The 13,978-nt window shown below is 41.5% G+C and overlaps 1 protein-coding gene across 4 annotated transcripts in view; it reads left to right on the top strand.

Moving 5' to 3' along the window:
• The window catches only part of sipa1 (signal-induced proliferation-associated 1), a 40,168-nt gene that overhangs the window by 13,069 nt on the left and 13,121 nt on the right, over positions 1-13,978 (top strand). For all 4 annotated transcript variants that reach the window (XM_018752137.2, XM_018752138.2, XM_018752139.2 and 1 more), the window contains 4 exons: positions 6,333-6,391; positions 9,568-11,416; positions 12,509-12,633; positions 13,046-13,234. In XM_018752137.2, coding sequence (XP_018607653.1) covers positions 10,285-11,416; positions 12,509-12,633; positions 13,046-13,234 — 1,446 coding nt within the window. In that variant the 5' untranslated portion in view covers positions 6,333-6,391; positions 9,568-10,284. The remainder of the gene's footprint in view (positions 1-6,332; positions 6,392-9,567; positions 11,417-12,508; positions 12,634-13,045; positions 13,235-13,978) is intronic.

Here is a 13,978-nt window from a genome sequence, read left to right as displayed (position 1 = left end):
TTGAAAAGCCTTTAAAATGGTTGCTTAAACAGACTAAGCTGACTACCCTTCCCCTGGGAGGGGCTTGGTTCTGTAGGAAGGATGGAGCCCTTCCGGCTGACAGACACCTCAATGTGAAATAGATATAAAAATCTTTTAGTTTTTTTTTTTTTGTGTGGTTGTGGTGTTTAAAAATGTAAGTTGTTTTATTTCAGGTCATTATAAAATACTGGACGAAATTAAATATATAAGAAAATATATGGTAATAACTTAAGGCAATTTATTATTGTGATACAGTTGGACATGGAGAGACAGGATCACGGGTATTGTGTGCTGCGACCTGTAACTAATTCAGAGGACCAGTGGCTAAGTACAGTACATTCAAGAACATTAGTGTGGCGAAACTGACAAGTACCAGCTCTCATAATACAAAAAAAATCTTCAGTTAATATCAAATTAGATGCTTCATTTTGTCTGAGACTTGTCAGAACCATCAGATGGGTTGTTTATGATACCTGATGATAAGAACTAGGCTTTTATAGTAAATAATTAATTGGTTACAGATGAAGACAGGTGGCTATGATAAAATAATGCAAAATTAATACACTTCCTGGGAAATTAAAACCAGACAAAGAAAAAAGTGGGTTAATCCTTTGTTTTTGTTGTTGTCTTTGTTTCTGCATCTATTTCTAACCATGGTGCAACCATGTGCTATGTACCATCATTGCTGAATTCAGATTTTCTATTACCAGGATTTTCTGTAACAAGGAATTTTGTTGATACACTGGTAATACACTAGCAGCATACCAACAAGGCTCTTTAATACTGCAGAGTGCAGCTCAGAAGATTAAAGTGCTCTGCTGTCCATGGAGAAAGATTCTAAATAATGACATATATGTAGTAAAGATCCAAGTACAACCAGACACAGGAAGTGCAATCCCATGTAAAGAACAAGATTTTTTTTCCACGTAGTGAACAATGGTTTGTTTTTCTACCAGAAGAAAGTACTACGTAGGTTTGTCTGAGATGCAGGCAGGTGCAGAAATTTGGCAACCACCTTGCAGCTGCTTTTCATCGCCTGAGGGATGCAGGGATTAAAAACAGTCACATCACTCATAACAGGTGTGCTTTTGTGTAGAGAAGAAAGGCCAAATAAATGGAAAGTTGTGAGGAGCTTCATAGCCAGTAGTGTGGAAATTTTTTGAGCTTTTCACAGTCAGTGCCCACCATCTAACTGGGTTTTGTCAAAATAGACAAAGAAGCCAGAGGGGCATTTAAGTTGATAACTAACGTGTAGAACAGTAAAAAAGTGCACAACCAGTGTGTCCATGTGAAGACAAAGTCAGATAAAGAATAATGAGGATTTGTGCTTCTATTACTGACTTATTAAGTATGTTTTTTCCTTAATGGGGCAGAACAGAACTGGATCACAACAACATAAAGACTGAAACAATATTCTGACAGTACATACAAATAGGCATAAATATGGCAGAAGGGCCAAAAAAACCACAATATTTAGAAAGGGTCATCATGTAGCACTATCTAAGAAGTTCCAAAACGAAAGTGGTATGGTATTTAAGTAAATGTGCCGTCAAGTTAGCTTTAAAAATACCTTGGTAATTTGAATTACTGCACACAATCCAAACAGAATAATTAATTTCATCAAACCATGTGACCATTAGTATGACAATGAATATGAGCAGTATGGAATCATTGTGGATAAAGAAGTGGTCTTATAATCTAAAATGGGTAGGTCATTCTGGATAACAGCAGCAGTTAATTTAATAAAGAGCCAAAGGTTCAACATGTGCTGGTTTCCAGATGACTGCCAGCTGCTTTTCTCAGTCTCACCCTTTGGCCTTCCAAAAAACTCCTCTCAGCAGGAGTTGAGCATCAGACTTTGTTGTCTAGTCACTGCTGCCAAGCAGATAATGATAAATTATTTAAATTTACATTAGATGGGTGAGGTCAGGCACGCACAACTTCATACACCAAAAATGATGAGGTCCCAAAACTTCCCTTGGTTCTTTTTAAAGGTTATTTAGAACATTTTGTAACATTTTGTACTAAATTAAGTCATCTTGGTTATACTTTTTATGCAGAACAGTTTTACCACAACCACCTAGTTCGTAACAACTGAATTCAGTGAGTTTTCCAGTAATAATACCATCTGGGGGTATAGGTTCCAGTGAGTATTATAAATCCCAGGAGTTACTACTATACTATAACCAGTTTTCAGGAAATACAAAATGAATCAGCATTTGCTTATTTGTTGTAAATGAGCCATTTTATGAATTCATATTCATATGCATTTAACTGAAGATAGTATTTTCAGAAACATCTATTGGTCAGGGGTTTTGAAGTAAAACATAAGTCGTTTATATAAATTTATAGAAATCATTTCACCATCTATTTGGCAGTAATACAAGCAGTATCAAACAAAAGCATAAAAGGATTAAAGTGCAGTTTGAGAACGTTTGAGAACTTTGTAGAACTCTCTGCTCCAGATGTTAGGCATAGTGGGTAAATCACCATAGAAACAGTCAAACAATTGAGAATGACATTATACTAAGCACCCTTGGCAATCCCACGGCCTATTCACTTGTTTGCCAAAAATTTAAACAATCATAATAATATTAACCAAAATAGCTAATTTTGCGATGCAGGTGTTATTCAAGAAAACGAACTCAACTTTGAGGTGTAACCTCCTTCTAAGAAAGGATGGGGCGTTAGGCTAGTTAGGCTGGTGGTGGTTTGGTGGAGTTGTCTTTGATGGTAGATTAAACCAAGTACCATGATTTATAAGAATGTGGGCTGAAGTGCTTGAGGCTGTAGTCGATTACCATACGCAGCTTCGCAATAGCAATCTCTTTTGCCTTTCCCTACTGCTAGTGTCACTGTAAGCAGTGTCCCATCTTGCCACCTAGTCATTACAAATGAGGAAATGGGGACACCTCATAAATAACTAGCATGCCTAATTCCATGCAGCATTTTCCACCCCCCTTGTCCTCATTCAGCATTTCCACAGGTCATTAATAGTAAATATATAATCTGACTTAGCCGGACACTTTGACAGATGTACAGGGAAGCATTTAGTTACAGCTGTATGCTGAGTAGAACAGTACCTACAACATCTTCCCATTGGTCTATTACACAGAGACCCTAACAAGGCAGGAGCATCATCAACAGCCTGTAAAGAACGAGTGCATGTAACAGGTAGCCTGTAGCAGTGAGCACATGCCCAGTTATTAGTGCTGCCTGCTGTGCATGGCCTCAATACGCTCACAGCTCATCCATTAAACTGCTTTCTGTCAACTGGGTGTGCTTATCGTCTGACTGATCGTCCCAGGATTTCTTACAAAAAACCTGCCAGATTTTGGAGGTCAGGACAAATATACTGTTTCTTTCTTTGCTACTGTATTTGCTTGATTATGCAAAATGATTGAAATCAACTGTAAATCAAATACTGAAGTAACAATATGCCAGACAGAATGTTAAGAACTTTTATCAGGTCTGCATTTCATACAAACTTTACTGTACTTTTATTTGACTCACAGTGGAGCTACTTGAACTAGAAGAATAGTTGGCTTACAAAATAAACTGCTCTTATTGTCATCTTCTCATCTGGTGTAATTCTGCAGTTCAGAAAGTAAAGTGTTAACAGCACTGAAGCTTAAAGTGTGAGACTGTTACTTAGAAATGCTTCAGGGAATGGACCCTGTTTACAGCAACTCGTAGCAGGTTAGTTCAGTTCAGTTCAAGCTGGTACACTGTGGAATGGGATGGTTCAGGCAGGGTGGTTTCGGGTGTTTCGGGTTAGTGCAGGATGGTGCAAGATGGTGCACAGAGATTCAAGTTGATGCAGGGTAGGTTTGGTGCAGAGTGAGCCAAGGTAGAGAACTGTGGTGTAGAGCTCACAAAGTTCTTATTCAGTAAGGTGACTTCAGTATGGTCCCTAGACTGGCGCAGCCTCGTTTCCTAGCCCAAGCCCCATTGTGACAAGTAACCTTGTTTCTAGCCAATCTATTAAAAGGGAAGGCCAAGATCTCTCCAGAGACCCAATAACTCAATTATACATCAGCCAGCAGTATAAAATAAAGACATAGATAAATGCACAACTAAAGGAGAGTGCAAGCCAAGACCAATCACTTAGCAGCCAATGGTCGCTGCCAACTGTTTCCGTTCTAGACAGCAGAAAAAAGGCTGAGGGAGAGACAGGAGATATATACAGTGCAGTGTTTTGTCCTTCACAGCATTTGTTTTGATATTCTTCCATATTTTTCATGCGGTTTTAAAATGACCGTTTTTCAGGGGGTTTCATTTTGCAGACAGGTGACACGCACACAACACATGCGTGTCTGTCATTTTGCACGACTATGATGTAGGAATATTTCCAGAGTGCTGTGGAAAAGCCTGGCTGTAGGATGCGCAGGTGAGGAGTATCATGAGGCTTATTAAGAACTGATAGAAATCTGGGTTTCTGAGTGGAGGTAGAGTATGTCAGCATTGGCTTATATTGACTAAAGGGTGGCGAAGACCACACTTATGTAAATTCCTAGAGCTCTGTGGTGTTAAATGAAATAGCCAATCAGCAGCAGCTGTCCTCAAACAGATCGTAGACCTGCACAATACGTGTCTGTTTGTAGGCTCAACCACTCAGGGGTGAACCCAATAATCCACCTCAATTAATGTTTAAGCAGTCCTTTTCATATAACTGAACCTGAGCAACTGACCAGTTTTTCCTGGTTAATTAGGAAACAACCTAAAACATCACACACTTCTCACCAGTTGGCCCTGTGGCCTCCTTTCCCCTATTTTCTGTTTTACTGTTAGAATAGCCATAGTCTTATAATTGCCATTTCTTTGAAACTTTAATTTCCATATTTTATATTATGCCTAAATAGTTGCCCACCACTTTTATACAAACTGTCCACATTTACAGCTTTTTCTGTATGCTCAGTATATCTGTTTCAATGATGTTATTCCAGGTCACACCTGATTTCTGGCAAGTAAGTTGAACAGAGACTTTAGAGCTAATAATTGTGCCAAAAATATTTCTTTTACTTTCTAATCAATCTTGACCTCTGAATTTTATATGAAGCTAACATTTAATAAATGAACAATTGAAAAAATGATTACCAGAAAGAATAGAAGGCCTGGTATAAGCAGATTCTTTAGGACAGACCAGGGAAATTATGGACTGGTGAGAAAAAGACAGTAAAGTATATTGTAATCGTGAAATAATGAAAAGTTATACACACACTGACTTTTAAGATCAACACTGGGAAGTTCATTAACATGATTGCCCTAAATTGACCTTTTTATTATTAAGTTGGACAGTCTGTAAGCTGCTTAACATTTGAAGATGTTTCAAAATGTTAAGTCAGAACTGCTGAGGGGAGCTTGAGTCCACATTATTACTTTAATTTCAAATTGACATTTACATTTATGCATTTAGCAGACCCTCTTCTTCAAAACAATGAACATATCAGAGAAAAAAATACAAAGACTGCATTACATCAACATAAGAGAGGTTTGAATGCAGACACATGATTCTGGAGTACAGTCAATTTTCAAATACTTATGAACAATCAAACCAGTGTCAGAAAAGGGTTTATCATTTTATTGCACAGATTCTGCCTATATTCTGCTAATGAGTAAATATGGCATTTAGACTGCAGCTTGATTATTGACATTACCACTACCTTTTCGTGCCTGCACATAGTTATGTCTTTACACTGTATATGCAAAAAAAAAAAATCACAGCAAATGACATTTTAAAAATATGCAGTAGTAAGCTGTATTGTGTTGTTAGATCTAGGAGGGGAGTTAGATGCTTGCAACATATTATCGGCATCTTCTCGCTGTATGCTAACGTCCTCTTTGAATTTAACTGGCTGTTGTCAGCTGACAGTTACTTTTACTTTGAATATTAGTAATTGCATGTCATTAGACTATCACATATAGTGTAATGAGTAGTGTGTTGATACTGTAAAGGGTTTGCATTTTTCTCCGGTGAGACCAATCATTTTAGTATAGCCTTTGAGTTCAGCATGAATTGACAACCCAGCTTCATCCCACCTTGATTGACAACCTCAGTGTAATTATATATAAGGAGGTACGAGTGGTCTTTTCCATCTGTCAATCCTATTTTATTTGTTTTTTGCATATGGGTTATGCCAGCATGCCTAACATTTTGTCATTTTCCTCACTAGAAAAACCAACTGGGTACATATTATGTATAGAAATAATATATACAAACAAAAGTTAATGTAAACATTGCAACTCCTGAGAATCCAACTCATGTAATACAGTAATCTAAGTGCACTATACCTGTATTTGTTTCCTCTCAGGTCTTGAAGAGTTTCTTCAGTCTGGAGAATTCAGAGAACCGTCTGACTGGTGATTTAAGGTGAGAGTGTAGGGATGTCCTGCCTCTTTAAATGCACAATAGAGGAACTTTTTGATTTCTGCAGCTGGGACTGAACATCTGAACAACAGATGTCAGCCATATCTACCTACCATTCAGTTCTGGTAATATGAAGCGTTTCTTTGGTTAAATTTCCGTGGGAAGTTAGTGTAGTTACAGCCCGCTGAATCACAGCTAGTTGCCTTCTGTTTGATGTGAAGCCGATAGCTGAAGCTCCAGCCACGATACCCCTTTAGCAGGGAACCACAGTTCAGCATGAAATACCTTTTAACAGTAGTTAACAGTAGGCAAACTGTCTTTTTTTATTGACTGTCTTTTCAGAATCATCTGTCTGCATTTATATGGTTCTTGGGAGGATTTTAAAGTACAGGCTTCCCATTGATTAATGCCTGGGATGATTAATAGCATAAGCTGTTATGTGATGGGTTGGGGACAGGGCCTTATCTCTGGTGGATCTACGTCCAGCTCTCAGGGATATTTTTCTGTTGGCTAAGCTCACAAAAAATGTATTTATTTGTAGATGTGTTTTTGTGTAGAAAAATGTTTCTACACCCACTTTGCTGTGTGTGGATGTTTGCAATTATATTTACTACTTTTGCAACTTTATATATTTATTATTTTAATAGAAAAAAGTGCAAAATAAAATCTTGATCTCATCTGATATACTTCACAGTCCAGCAATAATAATCAGCAATATACTCAGTCATTGGTTTTATACAAGCCAAGGTATAATATGGGGTAAGCGGAAAAAAAAATATATTCAAACTTTTCAAGTTTCAAGTAAAAGCTTTTACTGCATTCTTTTAAACTTTTGTCTTTGATCATGTGAATCAATTTACTCAAAATGCATTCATATTTGACTATATTACTTATGGTTTTAAGAATGGGATGGGCAAAATACAAATTAAATATATTGGATACAAAGTGTCAAATTGCCCCAGCAGGATGCTGAAACAAAATATGTATTAATTTTGAAAAATATTTCAATGCAAATTACCTTAATCCACCAACATTTCAACTACAGTTGCATCTGTTTGAACTAAGTGACATTTATTTAGTTAAACAGTGTCAGTGCACTTATGTGTGTAAGTGTTACTTTGTGAGATGAAGGGATACATGTGGTTATGTGTGAGCAAGAATGTGCTAAAGGTGTGAATGTGTGTGAGTGTGTGCCTTTGCTAAATGTGTGAGTACCCTTGTGTATCCTTTAAAAATTTAGAAACAATTTGTGCATATTTAATCATGTATAGGGGGGGTGCGGTGGCGCAGTGGGTTGGACCACAGTCCTGCTCTCCGGTGGGTCTGGGGTTCAAGTCCCGCTTGGGGTGCCTTGCGGCGGACTGGCGTCCCGTCCTGGGTGTGTCCCCTTCCCCCTCCGGCCTTACGCCCTGTGTTGCCGGGTAGGCTCTGGTTCCCCGTGACCCCGTAAGGGACAAGCGGTTCTGAAAATGTGTGTGTGTGTGTAATCATGTATAATAATATGTGTAATACTGTGTTTTAAAGTATTAGTTATACACAGGAAACTGTACACACATGTACAGAAGTTGAAGTGTTATGTGGCTGCTGGAAAAATTAGTTAGATTTTGTGTAATGAAATATAAGATATTATAGCACTAAATAGTTTTTTCACGTTAAAATGTCAGGTGAAGTACAGTTTTGGTTCAAACCCAAAGCTATTTAAACCTGTTAATGATGATTCTTCTGAAAGCATAAAATTCAAGTGTAAGAATGAATGCATGTGGTCCAGCACAGACAGAGTGGACAGAGTTCAGAGGGTAACACTTTGGCATATCTGCTCTGAAGCTTGGCTTCTGATGCTTTGTTCCACAAAAAAACTCTGTGGAGAGACTTCAGTGACTGGCATGAAGGAGTGAGAGAGGGAAGCAGAGAAATAGAGAGAGAGAAGGAGAAAGATGAATGGAGAAAGGAGGGAAGTTACGTGCTTCAGGACACTGACACAGTTGCAGTGTTATCTTTTTATTGTTATTCTGTCTTTGGAATGTAGAACAGCTGATAGTGTAGTGATTAGAGAAGCTACCTTTGGATCCAAAAGTCACAGGTTGAAATCTCACTACCTGCTGTAGTACCCTTTAGCAAGGTCCTTACCCTAAATTTGTCTAGTATAAATTATCTAGCTGTATAATGGGGGGGTGTGGGGGCGCGGCAGGTTTGACCAGGGCCCGCTGTGTGGCAGGCCTGGGGTTCGAGTACTGCTTGGGGTGCCTTGCAGCGGACTGGCGTCCCATCCGGGTTGTGTCCCCTCCCCCCCAGCCCTGAGCCCTGTGCTGCCGGGTTAGGCTCGGAATAAGCGGTTGTAGACATTGTGTGTGTGTGTGTGTGTGTGTGTGTGTGTGTGTGTATAATGGGGTAAGTAAGTAGAAGCTGCTTTGTAGAAATGTGTCAGCTAAATGGGGGGCGTGGTGGCGCAGTGGGTTGGACCGGGTCCTACTCTCGGGTGGGTCTGGGGTTCGAGTCCCGCTTGGGGTGCCTTGCGACGGACTGGCGTCCCGTCCTGGGTGTGTTCCCTCCCACTCCGGCCTTACGCCCCGTGTTGCCGGGTAGGCTCCGGTTCCCCGTGACCCCGTCTGGGACGAGCGGTTATGAAAATGTGTGTGTGTGTTGTGTGTGTGTTGTGTGTGTGTTGTGTGTGTGTGTGTGTGTGTGTGTGTGTGTGTGTGTCAGCTAAATGAATAAATGTAAATGTCACTGGCTAACCTGTTCATATACTACTGCACTCCCAGTCTGCTGTACTATAGTGTGAATTTTGAATAAGAACTGAATTTGCTATCACTTAAATTTCAGGGATTACAGTGAACCTTTGAGAAAGTTGACTGAAACTACTCAGTTGCAAGAATCAATAAAAATGTAATGTTTGGGGTGCATGGACCGCAGTCCTGCTCTCCGGTGGGTCTGGGGTTCAAGTCCCGCTTGGGGTACCTTGCGGCGGACTGGAGTCCCGTCCTGGGTGTGTCCCCTTCCCCCTCCGGCCTTACGCCCTGTGTTGCCGGGTAGGCTCCGGTTCCCCGTGACCCCGTAAGGGACAAGCGGTTCTGAAAATGTGTGTGTGTGTGTTTTTGGGGTGCAAATTTACACTAAGCAACTAATGTAATGTTATAGAAGATGCTGTGGTGATATTTAGTTTTGTATATTTTTTGTAGGTGGCATGATGAAAACCCAATCCAAAAGCAGCCCATTGGAAATCCCTCGAAGATGCTGTAAATGGTGATCAAGCTGAGTGCCTAATGCAGAAGGATTCTCCATCCCAATATAAGAGGAAGCAGAGCTTCCGTAAAGGTTGCTGTCCCAGTTTTCTGCGTTTCCTGCAAAATCAGCTTAATTTTTAGCCAAATTGTCAGCTAAAATTTAAAACTTGGTTGTCACCATACAATGAGTATCTTACTGAGGCTGCAGTTTTTTATGGTGGTGGAACAACCTACAAGTCTGAGAAAGACGGGCTTTTTACTTGTAGCAAATCAACACTCCAGATAAGAATTGGATGATGCTCGACTTATAAAAGTCTCATGCTACACTTAAAGGGATGCCCTTTTTTACCATATACCTCCCCCACCTGTGAAATTTTATCAATGATTTTATTTTTCCAAACAAGCTGTTCTCTTTTAGTACCTCTAATTTTAGGCAGTGGCTTCTGAGAAAAGTAATTCGGCAGTGAAGTTGCAAAGGAAGTCTTTTTTTAGTTTTTTTGGATGACGCAAATGAGCAGTTGTGTTGGATTGCCAGTCAATTGTCCAGCTGTGTGTCTATCACCATTTCCTGCGCTCACTTTTCACAACACTGCACAGGACTGGAATTGTAATCAGAAAGCAGTGTAAAAGGAGGCTACAGTTATAAGTGAGTGGAACTAGTAACAAGCAACAATGCAGTCAGATGACCTCTTCATCCGAAAGTTCCGCAGGCAAAGCCCACGGCCGCCCGTGGCATCAGTCAGCTTCGACCCAAAGCGTGAGGGCGGGGTGCGAACACGGGTGGCAGAATGGCCCCCAAGGAAGGACGAGGAGGCAACAGGGGGGGAGGGCCTGACGGCCAGCCGCACAGGCTTGAACCTGCGTGCCTTGGGCCGGAGCCACATCATGCAAAGGAGCAACAGTGATGTGACACTGGGTGACCTGGACTCGACAAAGGGATCTGGGAAAGCCACCAGGGCAGGTGGTGATAAAGCCGGCACAGGAGAGACTGGAGCTCTGGGCGATGCTGGGGCAGCACTACACAGGGAGTACGGGAGCCTCTCATCCCTGGAGCGGCAGATACGGCCACATGCTGCGAGTGGCGAAGACCCAGGTGCGCTCAGTCCTTCGGCCTTGCGCTTTAAGGATCCCTTCCTCCTACTCGGCCTACAGGATTCAGCCCCTGACCCTGACGGTTTCTTCCGTGGACTGAGCGCACATAGTGGCGAGTCAGCAAAGCCGGCCAAACCTCCAAAACCAGAAATGCAGAGCAAGAAAATCAAACCTGTTCCACCTCAGCTTCCTCAGCCTGGCCCTGGTGACAACCTGGGGGGTGGTGCCTGGGTCCGCAACTTTGCCCACTATGATGTGCAGAGCATATTGTTTGATCTGGTTGAGGTGGCTTCCAGCCGCGACAGCATTGGTCGCAAGAAGAACATCACTTCAGGGGCTTCAGCAGCCTCTCAGCTCCGACCCCCTACAGCTGCTGCACTTCCTTCACCCTCACAAGGCGGAGGCAGTGGGGGTGGACCCGAGGACCCCGAGCAGTCACTGTTGCCACTGGATGAGGGCGATGGCAATGGAAATGACCTGTTGCTCAGCTGCCCTCACTTCCGAAATGAGATGGGTGGTGAGCAGAGGCCAGGCTTAGGTTGCACACGGGGTCCCGGTGGGATGCGACTTAGCCTGCGGATTCCCAATGATGCTGTGTCTGTGTTGGAGGAACCCAGGGAGAGCCATGTTCAGCAGCAGGGCAAGAGCAACTACTTTATTGAGCATGCAGACCTGGGAGCCCACTACTATCGCAAGTACTTCTACATGAAAGGTGTGATATTTGGGTTGCTGCATGTACATTTCAGCTGTTTTCATGTCTCAAAGTCTTTTACTCTCTTGCAAGGACAGGTGCTCTAGATCTGTTCTGAGTCTTTGCTCACGGTGCAAGATTTCGCTTGTCAGCTTTGTCAAACTCAATGTGGGAGTAGTTAATATTCACTATGGGAGAGAAAAATGCTACGATGTATTCAGCACTCACTATACTTATACACTATACTACATTTGCTATTAGGCCAGATGGATCTTCTGATTAATAAGCACATGAAGTAGGTGACTAAATCGGTAAAAGGACAAAGCTCTTACCGATTTAGGAAGAAGGAAGGTCATTTCCTGTCCTTCGTGCTGCCTGCAGGGTGTTAGGACTCTGTCCCCACTGTCCACCATTAAAAAGAAGCATTTTAAAGTAAACAACAGCTGTCATCTCTCTCTGAGAAGAAAAGCTTTTGTTCCATCATTTGTCAAGGAATCAATTACATTTAATTAAAACAGATAATTTGTCATTAACTGTGAAAATAAAAACTGCCAACAATTGGTCTCACTTGAAAGGCAAAGCAGTATCATTATATTTAGAAATGATTGCAATACACCGATTGTTCTCCAAAAGTGGTGGAAAGCTCAGATTAGTATCTAATGAAACAATACGTACTACTATGTCAATCACCAAGCCGAGGGTTGGTGATCATGCTTATCATATAAGAGCATTAATGGACTAATTATTCCTTTTAAAAACTCATTACTCATTGTTTGCACTAAATTCATACTATTTTGCAGTGCCTACCAAATTCACTATTTTATGTAGCAAACAACTTGGCAATTCCAGTTTACTGTTGTACCCATCAGTTATAATTTGAGTTTTCTCTCTGCACGAAAAAGACAAACCACACTTTCACTGATCAGCTTCCTAAATATTTTGCAGTGATTTAAATACATGTTTGAGGGACAAGGTCGCAGACATGGTGGACATTTTCATCTTTAAAAATCCAGTCTTTTGCAGACTGCAGCATTAAATGTTCTAGAGCTGTGATGTTTCTGAAACTTTTGGCCTTACCAGTGCTGAAATATTTATTAAAACCTATATCCAAAGACCACCAGAACTTCTTCGGTATGGATGAACGCCTCGGTCCTGTGGCCATCAGCTTCCGGAGGGAGGAGAAGGAGGGCTCCAGTGGTGCCCAATACAACTATAGGATCATCTTCCGTACAACAGAGGTACCTGTCACACTTGAAAACTCACTCTTATACATACATGGATTAATTAAACACAGCAAGAGACTCAGGCTTAGAAACCTTGCTAAGTGACACTATTTCAGAATTATGTAGTTGTTACAAAAAACTTAAACGTGTACACAGCCTCAGTAGAAAACACAACTGTAAAGTTGTGTCCCATTCAAATAGAAAACAGCCATACATCTGTGCGCTCTTACTAAAAACACAAATACCAGTCAGGTGCAAAATACCTCCAGAACTTACAAAGTCACTAGGGCAGAGAGCCAAAAGAAAAACGTCCAAGGTCATGATTTAAAACATACATCGCCCTCTGCAAGAAGCATATTCAGCCATCCTGAAGGATGGAAAAAGGCCACAGGACAAGCCATTCATATGAGTCTGATTCCTGGCCCAGTTGAAGACCCTGAGGGGTTCCATCTTGGAGGAGTCGGTGCCATCAGCAGCCCGCCATGCCACTCCCCGGGGCCTCTCCCCCAAGAGGCTGCTAGAGCACATCATCCCAGACCTGAACCTGCACTGTCTACGTCTGGCTTCCACCTCACCCAAGGTCCGGGACACCCTGCTGAAGCTGGATGAACAGGGGGTGAGTTCACTTTGGGGTTGGTGGATTGGTTGATTGGTGGACTGGTGGATTGGCGGATTGGTAGACTCTTAGACTGGCGGACTGGTGGACTGGTGGAATGGTGTACCAGGTAAACCATCAATGAGACTTTGCATTTTGAGTTTTGTAGTAGCTGAGCTTTTATTTAATCAGGCATCATTTTAGCTATTGATTGAATCAATTTTTATAGGAACACTTTAACCACTCAAATACTACCTTTTTAACTGTGTGAAATTGAATTTGCACTGGTCTGATAAAAATAATACTGGTGATCTAAAACTTGGGCAAAACCAATAAATTATTATTGAACCTCATTTTGATTAATCAATCACTTAATTACATAATCACAAATAAGTTAAAATGGTTAAATACATAATCATTGTAAAAACATTTAATTAAAATACTTACCATGTTGTTATTAATTTTAAGGGGGAAACACACACCCACACACACACACACACACACACAGTCTAAAACCGCTTGTCCCAAGCAGGGTCGCGGCAAACCGGAGCCTAACCCGGCAACACAGGCACAAGACTGGAGGGGGAGGGGACACAACCAGGACAGGACGCCAGTCCGTTGCAAGGCACCCCAAGCAGGACTCGAACCCCAGATATGCCAAAAAGCGGGACCCGGCCAAGCCCGCTGCACCACCTTTGGGAAAAACATCCCTTCTAGAGTTTTTTTGTGTTGCAGACAGTCCAGTAATTATTTTAGAAATTACTT

This window comes from Scleropages formosus, chromosome 4, assembly GCF_900964775.1.
Source record: "Scleropages formosus chromosome 4, fSclFor1.1, whole genome shotgun sequence".
Lineage (NCBI taxonomy): Eukaryota > Metazoa > Chordata > Actinopteri > Osteoglossiformes > Osteoglossidae > Scleropages > Scleropages formosus.
Note: the sequence above shows the minus strand (reverse complement) of the source record. Positions and strands in the feature narration are given on the sequence as shown.